Below are 17,893 nucleotides of genomic sequence, written 5' to 3'. Positions count from 1 at the left end.
CTAAACTACACACAGAGAGGGTTAATTTTGAGAGAAAAAAGGTACAGTGTACATCCATTTCTTGAGGCAGAAAGTTTGCGAAAAAAAAATATTCCCACGCTCCAACCCGAACGGGCTGCAAGGGTTAATAAACAACCTTGTACCCAGGATTAAAAAATCAAAATTGCATGTGTAATGTATGAAGAAATTTTTAACTTTTTCCTAGGAACAAGGTTTCAATTAACCCTCTCATCCCGTTTGGCTCCGACCGTGGGAATATTTTTTTTTTGCAAACTTTCTGCCTCAAGAAATGGATGTACACTGTACCTTTTTCTCTCAAAATTAACCCTCTCTGTGGTGGCCTCTACTAAACTACACACAGAGAGGGTTAATTTTGAGAGAAAAAAGGTACAGTGTACATCCATTTCTTGAGGCAGAAAGTTTGCGAAAAAAAAATATTCCCACGGTCTAAGCCAAACGGGCTGCAAGGGTTAATAAACAACCTTGTACCCAGGATTAAAAAATTAAAATTGCATGTGTAATGTATGAAGAAATTTTTTACTTTTTCCTAGGAACAAGGTTTCCATTAACCCTCTCATCCCGTTTGGCTCGGACCGTGGGAATATTTTTTTTTCGCAAATTTTCTGCCTTATGAAAAGGATGTACCTTTTTTTCCCAAAATTAACCCCCTCTGTGTGGAATCGTTGCCTATCAATTGTACTTGTGTGTGATCTATAATTTGCCGCAGCACAAAGAAGGTACCAACAGCCAGGCACTTCTTTTCCTTGCAAACAAAAAAGATAAGCAAGGCATGATTACATTTAATTTTCTTTGTTTTATTTAAAGAAATAACATGACATCATTGTTCTATAATTTATCAAAACATGCAAGACTACATAGTCTCGCACTTACATCTATGTATTTACTAGCAATGTACAAGTGAGAGGAAGGAACCAGAATGGCGGCCGTCTTCGAACAATGGTGACGTTTCAAACCCAGATGGATGTGTCATTAGGTGTCACAAGAACAATGCCGTCAAGTTCAAGACCCAACACAGGCTCAGAGGGAACTCATAGTTGGTTCAGAGATTCCCATTCCAAGTCGAGCCCAGATAAAGATATCATTTCTGTCGGACAGCGGACCTGACCAGGTGTTACATTGACACCAACACCATCATTGTACGAAGACAGACGTTTCAGGGACATTTGATGCTGAAACCATGGTAGATAACCTGGTCCCCAGTAATCAGCAATGTCCCCACCTTTGCGTCTTAATGTGTGTCTACGTTGCGTCCGATTTCTGGGGACAAGGCTTGTGTAATAGAGACACACATCACACTGGCAATAGGTACAAGGTTGACTATATGCCATACTCACAATCAAACTAAATCTCAAACAATTGATACAATGATTTACCATGGCAACACCCTGTCTCATGGTTACATCAAACAGGTTAACCACTCATTGTAACCAAGCGTAGGAGACCCATTCATTCACACACACAGACACAAGAAGTCTCCATTTGAATTTTAAGGCTGGAATTACATGTACTTTCTAAAATACGACAGTTTGAAACACTGTATGTTTCCAAGTAAGTAAGCATGCGGTTTGACATCCGACATGGCTACAGGGTGTCACAAGAAAGGTGCAATGACAACCTGTCTACATATCCTAGAAGGAAAAGAGCAATGTCTTGGTCACCTGACTGAATTGGTTTCCATGGCTACGCACAAACACTGAAGCAACACTGCCACTGAACAGGCAACGCAACAAGAACAGAGGTGGGAGTGTAGACGCAGATTGTAATAGCCATGGCTCTTACATCAACTGACCTCACTACTGAGAGGGGCGTATTTGATTATAATAATCTATCATACATTAGTCGACGAGCCATCGTTGTCCTCCGTCGATGTTCTGTTTGAGGTTGGGTGGTATAGTTGTATATATTCTGTACACACACACATGGCGAGACGACGGTCGTTATGGTGACACGAAGGTCGTTACGCGTCTTTTCGAAAAAAAGACAACTATCTATAGCGGTGACTTGACATTGAAATAAAACGCTTTCTGAATTCACCCTTTCATATCCAAATCTCCTGTTCAGTATGCAAATCATGTCTTTATGGATGAACGGTAGAGCCATAGTTGGCACCAAGTGGAAGCAGCAGCTGTGTGCATGAGTGTTCACAGGTAGAAATCAAGTCAAACCAAAGGAATTTCCAAGACGTTTTCACGCAGTGTTGACCTTGAAATCTTTCAAAACGAGGCGATATTTTAAATGGATGTTCAAATATGAAAGGATCAATACAGTTGCAAAAAATGAGCGAAATTTCAGCAAAGAAACTTGTCTCACCTTTTCTCAATATTGATGGTAATATATCAGTTGATAAATGACAGACAGTCAAAGGCATTACACACAGGTAATCACCAATCTACTGACATGACCATTTACTGGAATACTTTCAGTCACAATCGACTGTTTCACTATTGACATAATACATTCTGAGAAAATCAACTTCTCAGTGTTAGGATTCGGTGCGAGAGAAAGTTAATTAGCTGATATTCCGCCCAATGTAATGATAACAGCTTATGGAACATATTGCACGGACACAAAGAGAAACGGTATATTACAAAGAATCTCACATCGGTAACGCCATTGAGGGACACGGACCATGGCGCGCACCAGCACACTATCATGGAATAGCACATTGGACGAGTCGGACGATTTCATTTTTGTGATTTCGAGAGGTGATGGGTGGTATTTGAAGAAGATCTACATCCATCGCCAGTAGCAAGTGAGGATGCCACCACATCCTTTCAAGTACATGTCGGAAATATTACCATGCACTTTTAAAATGATGTTGTTCATATCAATACATCAAAATCAAGAAAGCGAAATCGCCAAAACACGTCTTTTACCCATACGTCACAGGAATCATGAATTTACACTAGAAATGCAGAAGAAATGCACATTGAAATACCATATATACAAACACAGACGACTCATTAATATTCATGATCCCCTAATTAATATTCATGACTCCTAATTAATATTCATGCTTGGTAATTCATAATCATGGATATCATGTGTTGCAAAGATAATAATAATTTCACTTTAGGTTAACTGGAAAACAATAATAGATGACTGGTGACCATAAAAAGATTGATATTAGAAACTCACAACGTCTCCGACACACAGTCAGTGGTCAGGACGACATGGGTTAGTCCAACTTATGGTAGGACTACCACTGTTGAATCTGCTTGTTCTTGAGCAAGACACTTTACTCCCCATTCTTTGCACCCATGAGTACAATCAGCCATGTCACATCAACCTTAGATACTTAGACTCATCAGTGAATGACAAGTTCTCCCACAATCAAGCGCTCTAGGACATCAAATACCTTCCCATTCCAGAAAACCTAACGTGTAATTGTAGATATACTGATTAAAAGCCACGTCACTTGAAAACTCTGACAAACAGATTTACCTTTGGCCGAACACTTCACTACAACACGACGTGACTGGATGCCATTAATAATATGATGTCATGCAAACAACATGGCCACTGTACTCCTCAGAAAGCGACCCTTTATAACGAGACAGATTAAAAAACTTCTGGTGAGAATGGAATCACTGGCAGCAGTTATCTCCAAACTGTTGTGCTTTCTGAACGAAGCTAATGATGAGACAGGTTGACTGCCTCTGCCACCTGGCAGCTTGAACTTGAACTAAGCATAGCCCCATTTTGAAAGTGAGACTTCTTCAAACCAGTGTCTAGTTGTTCAATCGGCATTAGAGGCAAATGCTAGCACTCGTATATCTTCTTCATCAAACTTCATCTCCAATAGGTGCATCCTGACTTTTACACCAAAGTCACTGCTAATTCCAACTGGACACACCAGGCCAAGGACTGGAGTTTGGAAATCTGTCTGGTAGAGTCATTCTGTTACCATGACAACAATACTTTTCTCAAATTTACAAATTTCTGTACAAACTACGCTTATTATTTACAAGATATTTACTGTAGAGTGTTTCATGCTAAATGTACCGACACCCACTGTACATTGAATGTATTGTAATGTACAGCAATTGCCGAAACATCTGGGTGAAACAGGCTATAAAGCACAAGCATGGACCATCACAATACTAATATTGTTGGTAAATAATACAGGTGTACTGTCCCTTTAAATGCTCCATGTAATAAGGTGATATAACAACACAATGTACTGTTGTCAATACAAACATTTAAAGAGAAATACACCTTGATTTAACCCTTTGAAGCTGAGGGCGATGACAGTTACCAAAACAAGAAAAAAATAATGAAAATACATCAAAGCCCGTTAGACGAGTACTCATTCCGTAGCTCCCAAGGTAGCCTTTCCATGGTACCCTTATTTGACAGACCTGGTCACCCACAGAAAAAAATAGTGAAGAATTTCTAAAAATTTAAAGTTTCTAAAACGCCCTCAGCTCTTCAAGGGTTAATCTGCGCTACTATTTACAAGATCCTGGTTCCAGTTTCAAGCCATTCCAGAATTTATACTGACCATTACGCCGTATGGTCTTATCTTCATTCCAATTTCCCAGTTTTCAATCCGTCTTTTACGATGAACCCAAAATCGAAGTGTTTAACTGATTGGCTGCCATCTTTATTGCCATGGCGATGATGCTGCAGAAAAGTGTTGATCTTCAAGCTTGCTGAATCTGTGTATCTACTGATTGCACCTGTGACTTCAGCAAGTTTGATGAAGAAGATGCTTCATGAGTGAAATGGACATAGTCACTCGATATCATCACCTGTGGCAGTAAAGATGGCAACCAGTTGACGAGAGCGCGTCTAAAACGTGCAGGAAAGAAACTGGTGAGGCGAGATGCAGAAAACGTCATTCAAAGGTTGGAGCCATGTTTGAAATGTACAACCAAAAGCTATTGTCAGATTTTGATATTACTAAATGGCATTCTGAGTGGAGCAACGTTAGATTTGGCAATGGAGGACATTCATCTTGTAACGTTGCGCAAAGATGCAGAAATTTTGTTTGATGAGAACTCCCACACCTGATGACTCTTTCTAGCAGCAAACCCAACTGGTCGGCATGCCGTCGAGACTATTTTCTCCTGTCACATTTTAGACACACCCTCTAGTGCTGTTGCCTTTCGGAAGAATAAAGTAACCTACAAAATCATTTAAACAATAAATCCGGTAGAAAATTTGCATAATGGTCTGGTAAACTGATGATCCAAAATTGGTTTAAGATGTAGTGCAAACCTCCCTAAACGATCGAAAAAATAATATCGTAACTTTTATTGGATTAGATCTCCTTTTTTGGACTAAAACCATTTCATAATCGGAGCAGCACTCAATATGACATCTGCGGGCTGCAACTGCGGAAAACAAAAGACATCCCGCAGCCGCAATCAGTCCTTATCATCAGACTTTGGCCACCTGGCCTTACCTTGGTGATACTAGTGTATGGCAGCATCCAATGCTAGTGACCACTGTTAATAATCAGCCAACAGAATGCAGCACATGTGGTCACGATGCAGGTCAGCGCTGTAATCACTGTTATAATTTGATGACCGAGATACGTCTCCCTCAACTGTCTCATGACAAAGTGCTTCAACGCAGACCAAGGTCATCAAGCACTACATGTGGCGGCCATTTTCAATCCACAGAATCAAGCGCCACTCAGATTATGAATACAGGCCGGTTTTTAAGCTGCTCCTTTTGAAATTTGCCATTTATACGAGACTGCTCACTTTATAAGCACAACGAAATGTTTACATCGCTTCACAATTAGCAAGATTAGTAAAACATTCATTTGTAAACAAAGTAACCCCAAATCACGAGGCCTCAAAAAAGTTCTATTCAAATTTTAAAAAGGACTTTCTGAAAGTTTCATAAAATGTTTTCAAAACAAATTTCAGATGATACACTTCAGCATACTATTTGTCTGAATGTATTTTTCAGATTTACTGATGGGAATGGACTTAGGTGTCTGCCAGCGAAATGTAAAGGGTTACTATGGTTACAAGTGTAAAATTGACAACATGTGCAAGGGGAGAATTTGAATGAAATACACTTAAGATTTAACAATAATGACACCTTTTGTTCAGATTTGGAACCACAATATGTCTTGGTACATTATTCACTGAACATTGTGGTACAAGGCCAGAAAAGAGATTGAATTGATCATGTGACCTTGAAATCTGACCTTCAAAGTCAAGGAGATTATAATAGATATTCGAATAAATAGCATAAGTTACATAAGTTATATTGCAGTTGTGTGTTTTGAAATTATGCAACATCAGTCTTAAAATAAAGTGATTTTTTGCAGTTAGCGCTATATTAGTGTTGGTGCTAGCACATTATTGGTTGCTATGGTAAGTCACTATGGACATTGCTTGGCAACCAGATTTGTGACACACACATTGCTTGGCAACCACATTGGTAAGTAGGCAGTTGCTATGGTAACTAACCAAATGATAATTTTTAAGTTGCAGGACTGATGCTGCATAATCTAATGTCATGTTTTTATCTATTGAAACCGGAATTATAGAATTGCAATAAATAGGAAGCATGTTGAAATTAAAATACTGTACACGAGATAAATAAATGCAGTTTGCAACAATTAATGGCAGTGATTAAACTGAGACAAAAAATCATTTAAATAAATAGCGTTCTATTTACGTCAATTTGCCTAGAACATCTGTGTTGGATGCTTCAGTCAAATCGCGCAAAATGAACAGACTGTCCTCCCTAAAACACAATACTGGACTGACCCATTGCATTATTTTGGGCAGGTCCATTCAAACTATAGGTAAAAAATTACTGTTTTTACAACACACAAGAGAAAATTGGTCCACTGTCAACATATGCATTCCAGTGAAAGCAAGGCACACCTCGGTGGCTAAGTGTACCTGACACCCCTATTACATAATGGATCAGTTTGACTGCAATAACATAATCATACAGATGGAATGGACGATTTGCCATTTGGGGTGACAGGGTACCTTAGGTCCAAACTATGGATACACACATTTCTATAGCTAAGAAGTATTAGTCTCTTTTTTTAACCTTTTGAGATCTGAGGATACTTTTGGTGCAAAAATGGACAATTTCAGAAGGATCTTTTGCAACTCTACATGGGGTACTCATTCGAAAGCTTACATTTATGAGGTAAGCTTTCTTGTGATGTTGTGACTTTTTGAATAGGGCCAATTCTCCCGATTTCTGAAAGTTGCCTCAGATCTCATCAGGTTATTCTAGGCATGCAGTCTAATTTCTTCTGATTTGTACCCAGATATCATAGAGAAATGTCTTCAGAACAAAAGCCATGGAATCAAAAACTTGGAAAATGGAGGAAAAGGCGGCGTAGTCATTCACTAAGATCCTAAAAGTTGATCAAATCGTACGAACCCAACCAGCTGATTCTCAAAGAGAGGTCATAAAGGCCTGCATTGAATAACCAGTGGGAGTTGGGGTCAAGGTCGGACCATAAAAACTGCAGAAAAAGTGACATTGGTCCAAAAAGTCAAATGGGCATTCTGTGGTCCAAGCTTTTCTCACTCAGACTTCACAAAATACATGAACCATTTTCAATCTAAAATCACGAGTTTGAAATGTAACTTTGAGTTTGAATTTGAAATTTGAAATAATTTGTAAACAAAAAACTATCGTATTTCTGAATCAAAATTTCACAACTTCAGCTCAAAATTTCACTTTATGTAAACTATTGTTCTATGATAAAAAATTCTTATAGAATGATAAATAATCTATACATTAATAAATATTGCAAAAATTACTTCCACGACTTTTGTAATAGACAATAGCTCTTAAATGATTAACAATGCATGCTACATTTACAGTTTGTTCCAACCTAAACTAGCACAAAACAGTCACTAGGCAACACTGTAGTTGCTAGGCAACCATGTTACCATGACGACAACATTGTTTTTTTATCAAGATATCTGGAACTGACTGCACAAGACTAGATAAATACGACACGCAAGTCTTACATCATAAAGAGACAAGTTACACGGAACAACAAGTAAACCAGACAATTATCCTGCTGAAGAAGTGGAAATTTAGTTGCTTGGCAACCACGTGACCATGGCGACCACATCAGTTGCTATGGGAGCCTAATGTATTAACCACAATGTCTGCCAGCTGGCACCAATATGAACAAACAAGTCACTCAGAACATTCATGCCTCCATTCGCACAATCTAATTCACATCAATGCCTGCTCAGATAATCAATGCACATCATGTCAACACATTTCACCAGAGAGCGCTACTAGACTGACAACGGTGTATTTCAATATATAGCATGATTGGATCTCAATAAATTCAAGGATTCTGAACTGTTTATAGTTGCCATGACAACTTCTGGCATGCAACAGTTAAATCTTGTCAACCACCCTGGTTGCCAGGTTACCAAACATGTTGCTAGGCAACCAAACTAGTAGCTATGGTAAATGTGTTTGAGCAGGACTCACTTGGATTTCTCATGGGTGAGGTCATGTGACACAGCTGACAGTTTCCACCTCTCTCGCAGAATACGCTGGTTATCGATTGTACTGCATTGTCTTAGCTTGCATGGAAATGCACAGGGAAGCTTGTTTCAACTCAACTATGACACAGAGCTCAACACATTCATGTATCAGTTGCACTGAACTGTCAGACTCAAGTTGAAACAGACTTGGCATTTCTTCTTGAAAACTTTAACGAAAACGAGTAAATATACCAACTCTAAATCAAAGGCTTTTGGGCCGCAGATTATAACCCCTCTTTTAAGCACAACATATGCCCCCTATTTCAAAGCAAAGGATTTATTTCACCACAAAATATCATGGAAAGAATGGTGGTCTGGATATAAATGCTGTTTTCAATCCTTCGTACTCATGAAGTATATCGCCCGTGCCATCTGCTGACAACCAAGTGTTGACCAACAGGTGGTGTGGACTGGAAGAACCCCACTGGTCCCACAAACACTACAAACCAGCCTGAACAAGTCTGAACCCAGCTGGTGGTAAGATAACAAATGCTTCACATATTTACCAATGAATTGCACAAAATGCCACATTAAGCAGAGTTTTGTTCTTGTACAAGTACAATACAGTTTCCTCCGTCCATGAAATCGTGCATCAAAGTCGTATAGCTTTCAGCAGATCATTCACTACACCGGTATTCCAAACGCTGCCATTTATAGGGTTGCCATGGTGTCACGGTTTAGATACACATAGTTGCTAAGGTAAACATTGACACATGGCAACCAGGATGGTTACTATGGGAACCACGACACATCATGGTTATAGGATGGTTGTTATGGAACACCATGTAAACATGGTTACAAAGATGGTTACTATGGAAGTGTGTTGCATCCCCTCCACATGATTATATCCGATATGCATAACAAATGCTAACGATGAATAAAAACGAAATGACTGCGCGGAACACATTAACGCGACGGAACCGAACGTTGCCATGACGACGACGACATCATAACTAATCTACATATCACAGGATCGAAACCCACAACATCTATTATCGTTTGGCATCGTCACACAGGGTGGTAGCCATGCGCGGGTTCTTGGTGTGTTGACATAAGCCGCGAGTGAATGCTGCATTGGTCATGTGACTCTGGTGATTTCAAACACACGGCGATAACAAGTTTCTCTCTACTACTATGTGACCTTGACCTTGCAATTGTTTGCTTTGGAACTCTAAGCGACAAGTAGTTATCACCATCCTCTGCGAATTTCTCGCCCAACGTCCCAGAATGCTAAAACGTCCAAATCCTCCTCATGAATCCACTTGATTGCATCACAACATACACGTATTCTAGTTTCCTTCCACACCACCAGAGGACACCATATCACATTCCGTCGCTCCTGAATGTTTCTTTGATGTGTCTGCATATTCTCCCGCACCTCAAGCAAACACAGCCATCCCATAATGCACTAGCTACCACGCTACCCATACAGTGAACTTGAAGTCAAATTGTCAAAAATGTCACATCATACGACAATATTGAACAGAATACAAAATGCTGCGATATCAACTGCTACCCTTATGGTGCAGGGTGTCTGTAGACTATACCACAGAAACGGTCTGTAGACTACACCACAGATATGGTCTGCAGACTACCACAGAGACTGTTTGCAGACACGGTAGACACTCCCACAGATATGGTCTGTAGACTATACCACAGTAAAATTGTCTGTATATTTTGGAGTTTCCTTTTTCACCTCGATGCCGTCCTCTGACCCTCGACGCTTACCCTCCTCCTTTATGGTACGATAGTGCCTGCAAAGGAAGTGAGATGAATTACAAACAGGCGATAGTAGTAAATGATCCGGAATGCTGGCACGACAGTGGCTGTGTTTAGATTTGCCCTTTATTCCAATGCCCCACGTTGGCCACAGAGCCTGTGGACACTGTGTTTACATGCATTCCTGTACACAGTTCACCTGCAAGTGGAAGCTATCAACCAAACTGAGACAGAAACTCCACCTTACCTTTCTAATAGACTAGCTGATTCATCCTCCTCTCGTGGACTCGTTAACACAGGTCGTGCGAGTGCCGAGACTAACGACCTCGTCTCATCCGTCCCCGGTGTATCTGGCACGATGTCATATCTCGGCATCGGTGTACCATGCCGCCGTTTCCGACGCAGATGATACGGGTTATACTCCCCATACGGGTAATCCTCGTGTCCTCGGTACGATAGGTAAGCACCCTCTGCAGGTGAGCCAGGACACGCGTAATGAGGCTCGTCAAACGAATACGTAACTTCTTCAGAATTTGTACTCCCCGTACTCGCGCGGCTGTGACATCGAGATGATGGGCCATTACGCCCTGATCGTATGATCTTCTTCCCGACGACCTGACCACGATGTTTGCCTTTGTGTTTTGCCCGGGGGCGCCGGTGGGCATATATCGTATCTTTGTTCGACTCTGGTCCTTGTTCTTCTGCTGTGGTGTCACTCGACATGTCCACATGACTAGTAGGTCGTCTCTCTGTAATGAGGTTAAGGTCGTATGCAAATTAGATAGGGTCAGGTGTAAAGTAGAAAGGAAAAAGTCTAAGAGAAAGAAATACAGCAAGCTAACTACGTAAAGAAGCTGGTGAAAGTAAACTACATTTAGAAGGTTGAGTATGAATGATGGGTCTACACATCTGCTAGTTTGTTTTCAACTTGATCCCAATAGAGGAGGTTTTCATTATCAACTCAAGTTAACCCAAAACTCAGTGGAAAGATAGCTTTATCAAGCTCTGAAGGAAGTTTATCCAGTGATGCAGAAAGCAAGAGCTACTGTAGTTATTTAGGAGAGTGTGACAGAGCATCTGAGGACTTCTCACTGGAGACAAATACTGATGGAATGAGAGATGGTGGAGTGTGTGAGTTTTGGTGCAGGTCTTGGTGATCTTTGCAAAGAAAATACAACAACATAATGTCAATTCATCTTCTTCAACAGCGGCCATGAAGTGATTAAGGCAGCCATTTGTGATGTCAATTTGTGTCCTTAACCCTGTAGACGTTGCTGACAAAGCGGACATGGTTGACATTGTCACACTTTATGACTGCAACTGTCACGTTAGCGACAAACTGTGCCAAATGGGTAAACGACGTCAATTTGACATCCCAAATGTCACCTCCTCTACGATGGCATCATCTCCATGGCCTCTTAAGACAACTGACAAACAGATTGACAACATTGAAATGAAAAAATCTTATAAAAATTTGCTTCCATAAGCGGGACAGAACAAGGGCCTTCAGCGATTGAAACCGTAAGGGTTTCAGACAGTGTGTGCGTGTGTGTGTCTGTGTGGGTATGGCCCCTTTAAGGACTCGAGTTAAACAGGTTGATGACGGCAGACTAAGAGGATGTTCAACCTGTACGGATGTCTGGAATGTATATAATCGTAATCTCAAGAATTCCACAATGAAACCAGATCTAACCATACAGTACTCCCCTCTGTGGCATATGTACCCCACAGCTCAATCTCTAGCCCTTTCTCAAGTTTTTCACAGGCATCATGTTTTCAATGTTTGACCTTATGACCTGAGAAGTTCACCTCGAGTCCTTACAGGGGATGTGTGTGCGTGTGTAAAGCGCATGTTTGTCACAGGACTCACTTTCATAAAGAGGCACTTCACACGCGGCTTGGCGTTTTTCATCAGGTTTCGGGGGAGACTGTGTAAACAGTCTTATACCTGGTTCCGTGCTCTCTGAGCTGTCTGTCGGCTGCGGCGACTCTTTCTGCGCCATGAATTCTGCTGACGCCAGCTGGTTACGTCTTGCATTCTCATAGGCTGTCATCAGCTCTTCCTGATTGGATGAGACTGTGGTGATGCTAGAGATGGCACTGTGACGCTGGCTCCCTGCAAACAGAAATAGGTTGCGTTCTAAAGTTGTCGAGTAGTTCAGTTTCCACTCAAGTTCAATGAAATGTTCTCAGAAGTTTAAGTTCCTGCAGTGACAGCAAGCAGATGAAGAGACAGACGATGATGCACCAAGAAATGGACAGATCTTATTGCACCAAAGAGCATGCATGCTTCCTTCATTCCAAACAACACCAGAAGTCCTCGCTCAGATCTGTATGATCTCTACAGCATAAACACGTCTACTGACACTGAAGACAAACCAATAACACCAGGGCAATAAGTCATTCTAGAGTAAGTCTTGAGTGCAAAAGATTAGTATATTAGAGTGCAGAGTGACAACTGTTCACCGAGGCTCTGGATCTGATAGGATTGGTAAGGGAATTGGCTATGGGGGCCAGCTTCTACTCAGATGACTATCTGCAATAATTACTTTTCTGTTGTCTTCCATTCTTTTGAGTTATTTTACCTTTTTCATCGGAGCTACTGTGTAAAGATTTGGGTTTAGAAGTGTGGAACCCGGCCGGGATCGGTGGGGGTTTGGGTGGGCCCGTCGGGAAGAGGACATGGATTTGATCTGCGCTTGCGTATTTCCGTGGGCTTAGGACAAGGGCTGGAAAGGAAGGGTCGTTGGTTAGGTTGGTGAGAGCAGTGACTACGGTTAACTTTCTACAACGAGAACTCGTGTGGATGATCTTTTGCAAAAGGTGATTGGTTAGGAGCAGTGAGTGATTAGTCATATTGAGTACAATAACCTGCCTTGTTGTGCCCCATAACCACATGCTGAGTGTGTTTTAGATGCAACTCTATAGATCACTGAGATCGTGGCTTGGAGATCTCGAGCACGGGCAAGCACAGTAGCTCACTGTGCTGGGTGGAAGCGTTGTGGAATCTTCCACCCAGCAAACTGTGCAAGCATGAGTTGCCCAAAAACAACGACCTGTCATAAAGCTGGACTCAAAGCAGGATCCGTGTAGCCATGAGTTGGCAAGGAAAGTTATGAGAAAGAACAGTATCAGAAATGATCAATGGTCACATTGACATCGAGTAGAACTAATATCTACAACTACCATGCCAGACTCTATCCTAGTTAAAAACTACGCCCAGAAGAATGCTGAGTTACTGAATGCATAAGGTCATCAAGTTCAAGCAAGGATTGTTAGCCAATCAACTCGACCATAATAACATGAATATTCATGACTTACGCTCTCGATCCGTATCACAGCCAGGGACATTCTGATATCGATGTAGCGGTTTATCTTTTGTTGGTGGGCTCTGTTTCGGGTCTGGTACGGGCTCAGCACCCGCCCCTTTCAACCCAGCCTCGCGCTGCGCTCGTTCCTTCTCCAATTCAATGTCATCGTCGTCATCAGGGGGCGCTGTGTAGACCTGTGGTTGGAAGGAGTCGAGGCTTTCTTCACGGGGGTATTGGAACGTCGCATATGGGTTGATGTTGCCATCGGAATCAACTGGAATGAAGGGGAGGCTGGGTTAATAACAGTGACTCAATCAAAGTGTGGATCCTTGGAACAGACACAACACATCTGAACCATGTTATTGTCACAACAGTTTGACGACACCAAGATATGAAAGAGAAGACACTTTCTAAAGAGATCGTGATAACGTGGTACCACATGACCCACCGGGGACACCAGTTGGTCCCAAGGCATCTAAAAACTGAATAACATTCACTTTTTTCCTCCCTTCAAAACAGTTAGCTTAGAACTTCATCTCATTTTGTTGGTACAAATCACAGTATGAAATCTTGATACGGCAACAGACAGAGAGCATGCTTTGTTTCAAGGAGCTCAACAATACAACACAGAGATGATCCACATCGAGACAGTCTCTCACAGGTCAGACTTCATTGGACAAGTCTTAGACCTATTCAAATGTCTCAATGCTTGTTCAATGGCAATACGGCCGTTACCCATCATTATGACAAACTTTTGTTGACAGAAAGCAAGAGTGTGATAGTTCCAGACAACATGAAGTCATGGCACTCGGCCCATGCAATGTCTATCAAGGCCTGGTTCTACTACAGTGGTTTCCCGCTTTTCACCGCACAACTACACGTGTCTCCAGTGGTTATTAACCAGAAGTAAAGAACTGGTGGGTGGACGTCCTTTGATGATGCCTCTTCTCCCCACCAATGGCGCTTGTCGGTAACTTGAACTACTAAATGACCACTGAAGCCAGGTGTAGTTTTGGTGAGGTGGTAACCTGAGCAGGAGAGTGATCTCGTGGAAACAGTCTTAAAATGTTCAAATTCTGATGAATCTAGTAATGTTTTAATGGTTCAAACCATGCTCAATATGATATGAGAACATTAAGCAATGACTGATATCTCCAGGATATGAAATGATTTCAAACCATGCTTAAAATAACTTAAGCAGTATGAGCATGGAATGTCTTGATGATTTCAAACCATGCTTAAAATAACTTAAGCAGTATTAGCATGGAATGTCTTGATGGCTTCAAACCATGCTTTAAATAACTTAAGCAGTATGAGCATGGAATAACTTGATGGCTTCAAACCATGCTTAAAATAACTTGTATTGAATGTGTGGATAGTTTCATACCATGCTTAATGAAAATTTTGCAAGAAAGATTTGACAAGAATTAAAACTTAACGAAGAATTAAGATGATCGTAAACAGCTCATTTTAGCACCAGATTTCTCATGAACTGACCTCTGACCTCTGACCTCTGAATACTCTCCTATGATTGGCTTAGGAGATGTTTTTTAGAGTTGGCCAAGGTTAGAGAAAAATCTGATACAAAAATGACCCATCACCCCTAATGTTTTCAAGTAGATTGATCCATCCATGAGAAACAAATGGAGTCATCCATTCAGGAGGGGTGAAAGGTGTAATACTGCAGCAGACGACATCATCATCTCTTTGGAGAAATTTGGAAGAAATCTCTAATGAAGTGTGGATTTTATAATCTGGACCAATGCGGAGATATGGAGGTGATGTCCACCTAAATCAGAGGTGCTCTTCATTGATAGATGATTGATAATATGGTGTGCGATCAGCTATAGATAGAATGGCATTCTTGGAAGTATGGGAAATGAGAATCAGTCGACAAACTATGAGTCAAACCGTATCGGCAAAAATCGACAACACTAAAATGTGCAACTCTCTTATATCCAGAGACACCTATTGGTAGAATAAAGAATCAGTCGGCACTGAATCGGAGATACTAGCTGCCACTCAGGGTCGTTAATGAGCCAGTGAAACACATCCCCACCAACAGTTGGTCAAGCTTCTATCAGTATTGCTCATTCTCCTGACATCACTGACCCTATCGCAAGTCGGTTCTTGGGATGAAACCGATTGTGAGAATGATACAATGTCTTCTTGAAAATCACCGGAGTTGCACAGTTTTTAGTGTTATCTCTTTCTGATATTAGTTCTATGTGTGCTATATAACAAATCTAGAGATTTTGAGATTTACGCGAGAATTGGAACTTGAGTTTACTATAGCGGTTCCAAGCATGTTTTACTGCGCCTGCAAGAAAATAAAATGAGGGACCATTTGAAATGTTTGTGTTTGTCACAAGGCAATGGATGGGTCGAGGAGGGTTTCAGTGAGAAAGAAGGAAATAGGTTAAAAATCTACGGCGATGACATTTACCAAGAGGAGACTATCTACGAACACAAAAACAGATCTGGGCGATTTCATAATCGCCAAGGTCCATTTTTGTGTTCATTTTTGCTGAATGCAACATTATCATCTATCTATAGCCGAAGACTCATGTGTGAACGTGTCACCGTTGCCATTAGCGATGTGCATTATTACACTGTTGCCCTAGGTGATGTGCATCAACTCATTGTTGCCGTTAGCGATGTGGCTAGATGTCGTCTGCTACGTTTGCACTCACCTGACCCCGACACAGAATTGAAACTATTTTCACTATTCGTATTTGAATTATTCTGATATGTCCAGACGCGGTGGTCCTCACCCGTGTCGTCCGATTCCGTTAACAAGTTGACGTTACGGTGTTCACGGTGCGGTTCTGGCGTGTACGGCGTCTCTCGTGATGTGTCCGACTCAAAGTTGAGGCGCTTGTCAAGGTCGTTCATCAGGGACGTCTCGGCTGTGAGGTCACGACGCAGGTTGGAGGTCACCGCTGCAAGGTCAAGAGAAGGTCATGGTTAGTGATGATAGCATGATGTTGAATATCATCTTCATTAGATAGTTTTGCCAGGTGGTAGGACAGACTGGGAATGCCATCAACTGACTCATGGCTGGTGAGGTTATGCACTGAAGCTGGCTGTGCTGAGTACAGTCAGAGACTAGGTCATGTTGGCACAATCAGACTGGGAATGCCATCAACTGACTCATGGCTGGTGAGGTTATGCACTGAAGCTGGCTGTGCTGAGTACAGCCAGAGACTAGGTCATGTTGGCCTTCCAAGCTTGATTGGACAGACACAGAGTTCTACTCTGTAAAAAACATAACCTATTCCTTCCACCAAAAGATACCATACCATCTCTAACAATTAGACTAGCAACCCTTGAAATCCACGCTGAACTACGGTAAAAATTGGTACAGCGAGACTTTCATCAACATATGGAGCAAGCTCTTGGTGGGAATTGAACGTATTATCACTTTGGGAAGGAGCCAATCTTTATGAGAATGGAGCCACCACCAACCACGATAAGACTGAAACCACTACATGTTAGCTTGCTTAGCACCAGGTACCATGGCACAGTAAAAAGCTAGCTGAGATGATTTTCTCTGCCGATTGTGGAATAGTTAGCACGAGGGATTTTAAAGCCTTGAAACCAATAAGTTCACCAAGAGGAGATGGAGGATGGTTGTAGAAGGATTTAAAGCTGTCACCCAAGCTGGCTCAACTAGATTGTTAGATATCTAGTGACTAAATGTTTACCTTTATCTTTGTCTGGTTTCACAACTAAAATAATCATATCAAGTACATATTACAACATATTAAAACATAAAACAAGAATTTGAGAGCATGCTAGAGATGTACAGAGTTCTGTTTCAGACACAAAGAGAATGTGACAAGTAACTTGATGTCTTATGAGAGGTGAGTGGGTTCTTTGGTGGGATTAGTGAGGGCTGGGAGGGTTGGTTGGAAGTTGGGATTCATTGCTCAGGGTTGCGGTATGGTGAGACTCATGAGAGTGGGGTGAGACCCAGGAGAGTTTGGTGGGACTGTTGTGGGTATGGATGGGATTGGAGAGGATGTAGGAAGGTGGGGTGGGACTGGATAGGTTTTGGATGAGCCTCAGCTGAGGTGGGAATCAGCCAGGTTGGGATTGGTGAGGTTTGGCTGGGTTTAGGGTGAGATTATTAGTGTATGGATTGGTGGTGGTGGTGTTGAGATGTTAGAGGGGGAGAGGGTTGAGATGTTAGAGGGGGAGAGGGTTGAGATGTTAGAGGGGGACAGGGTTGAGATGTTGGAGGGGGACAGGGTTGAGATGTTAGAGGGGGACAGGGTTGATGAAGAACGGATACTACGTCTAGACAGCATGCTAAGGAGTGTAGAGATA

General features: G+C 41.7%; 1 protein-coding gene across 14 annotated transcripts in view; it reads right to left on the bottom strand.

The window, feature by feature from the left end:
- Nucleotides 1–794: 794 nt before the first annotated feature.
- LOC135502332 (cell adhesion molecule DSCAM-like) overlaps nucleotides 795–17,893 on the bottom strand; it is a 123,829-nt gene continuing 106,730 nt past the window's right edge. For 7 of the 14 annotated variants that reach the window (XM_064795070.1, XM_064795078.1, XM_064795071.1 and 4 more), the window contains 7 exons: nucleotides 17,269–17,292; nucleotides 16,255–16,503; nucleotides 13,572–13,835; nucleotides 12,836–12,979; nucleotides 12,121–12,366; nucleotides 10,498–10,999; nucleotides 795–10,285 (listed from right to left, as the gene is read on the bottom strand). In XM_064795070.1, the coding sequence (XP_064651140.1) occupies nucleotides 10,180–10,285; nucleotides 10,498–10,999; nucleotides 12,121–12,366; nucleotides 12,836–12,979; nucleotides 13,572–13,835; nucleotides 16,255–16,503; nucleotides 17,269–17,292 (1,535 nt within the window). In that variant the 3' untranslated portion in view covers nucleotides 795–10,179. Of the gene's footprint in view, nucleotides 10,286–10,497; nucleotides 11,000–12,120; nucleotides 12,367–12,835; nucleotides 12,980–13,571; nucleotides 13,836–15,827; nucleotides 15,882–16,254; nucleotides 16,504–17,268; nucleotides 17,293–17,893 lie in introns of all 14 variants that reach the window. The other 7 variants (XM_064795073.1, XM_064795076.1, XM_064795077.1 and 4 more) reach the window with 6 other exon arrangements.

The sequence above is a fragment of the Lineus longissimus genome, chromosome 18 (assembly GCF_910592395.1).
Source record: "Lineus longissimus chromosome 18, tnLinLong1.2, whole genome shotgun sequence".
Lineage (NCBI taxonomy): Eukaryota > Metazoa > Nemertea > Pilidiophora > Heteronemertea > Lineidae > Lineus > Lineus longissimus.
The sequence above is the reverse complement of the archived record's forward strand: the minus strand, read 5'-3'. Positions and strand labels throughout refer to the sequence as shown.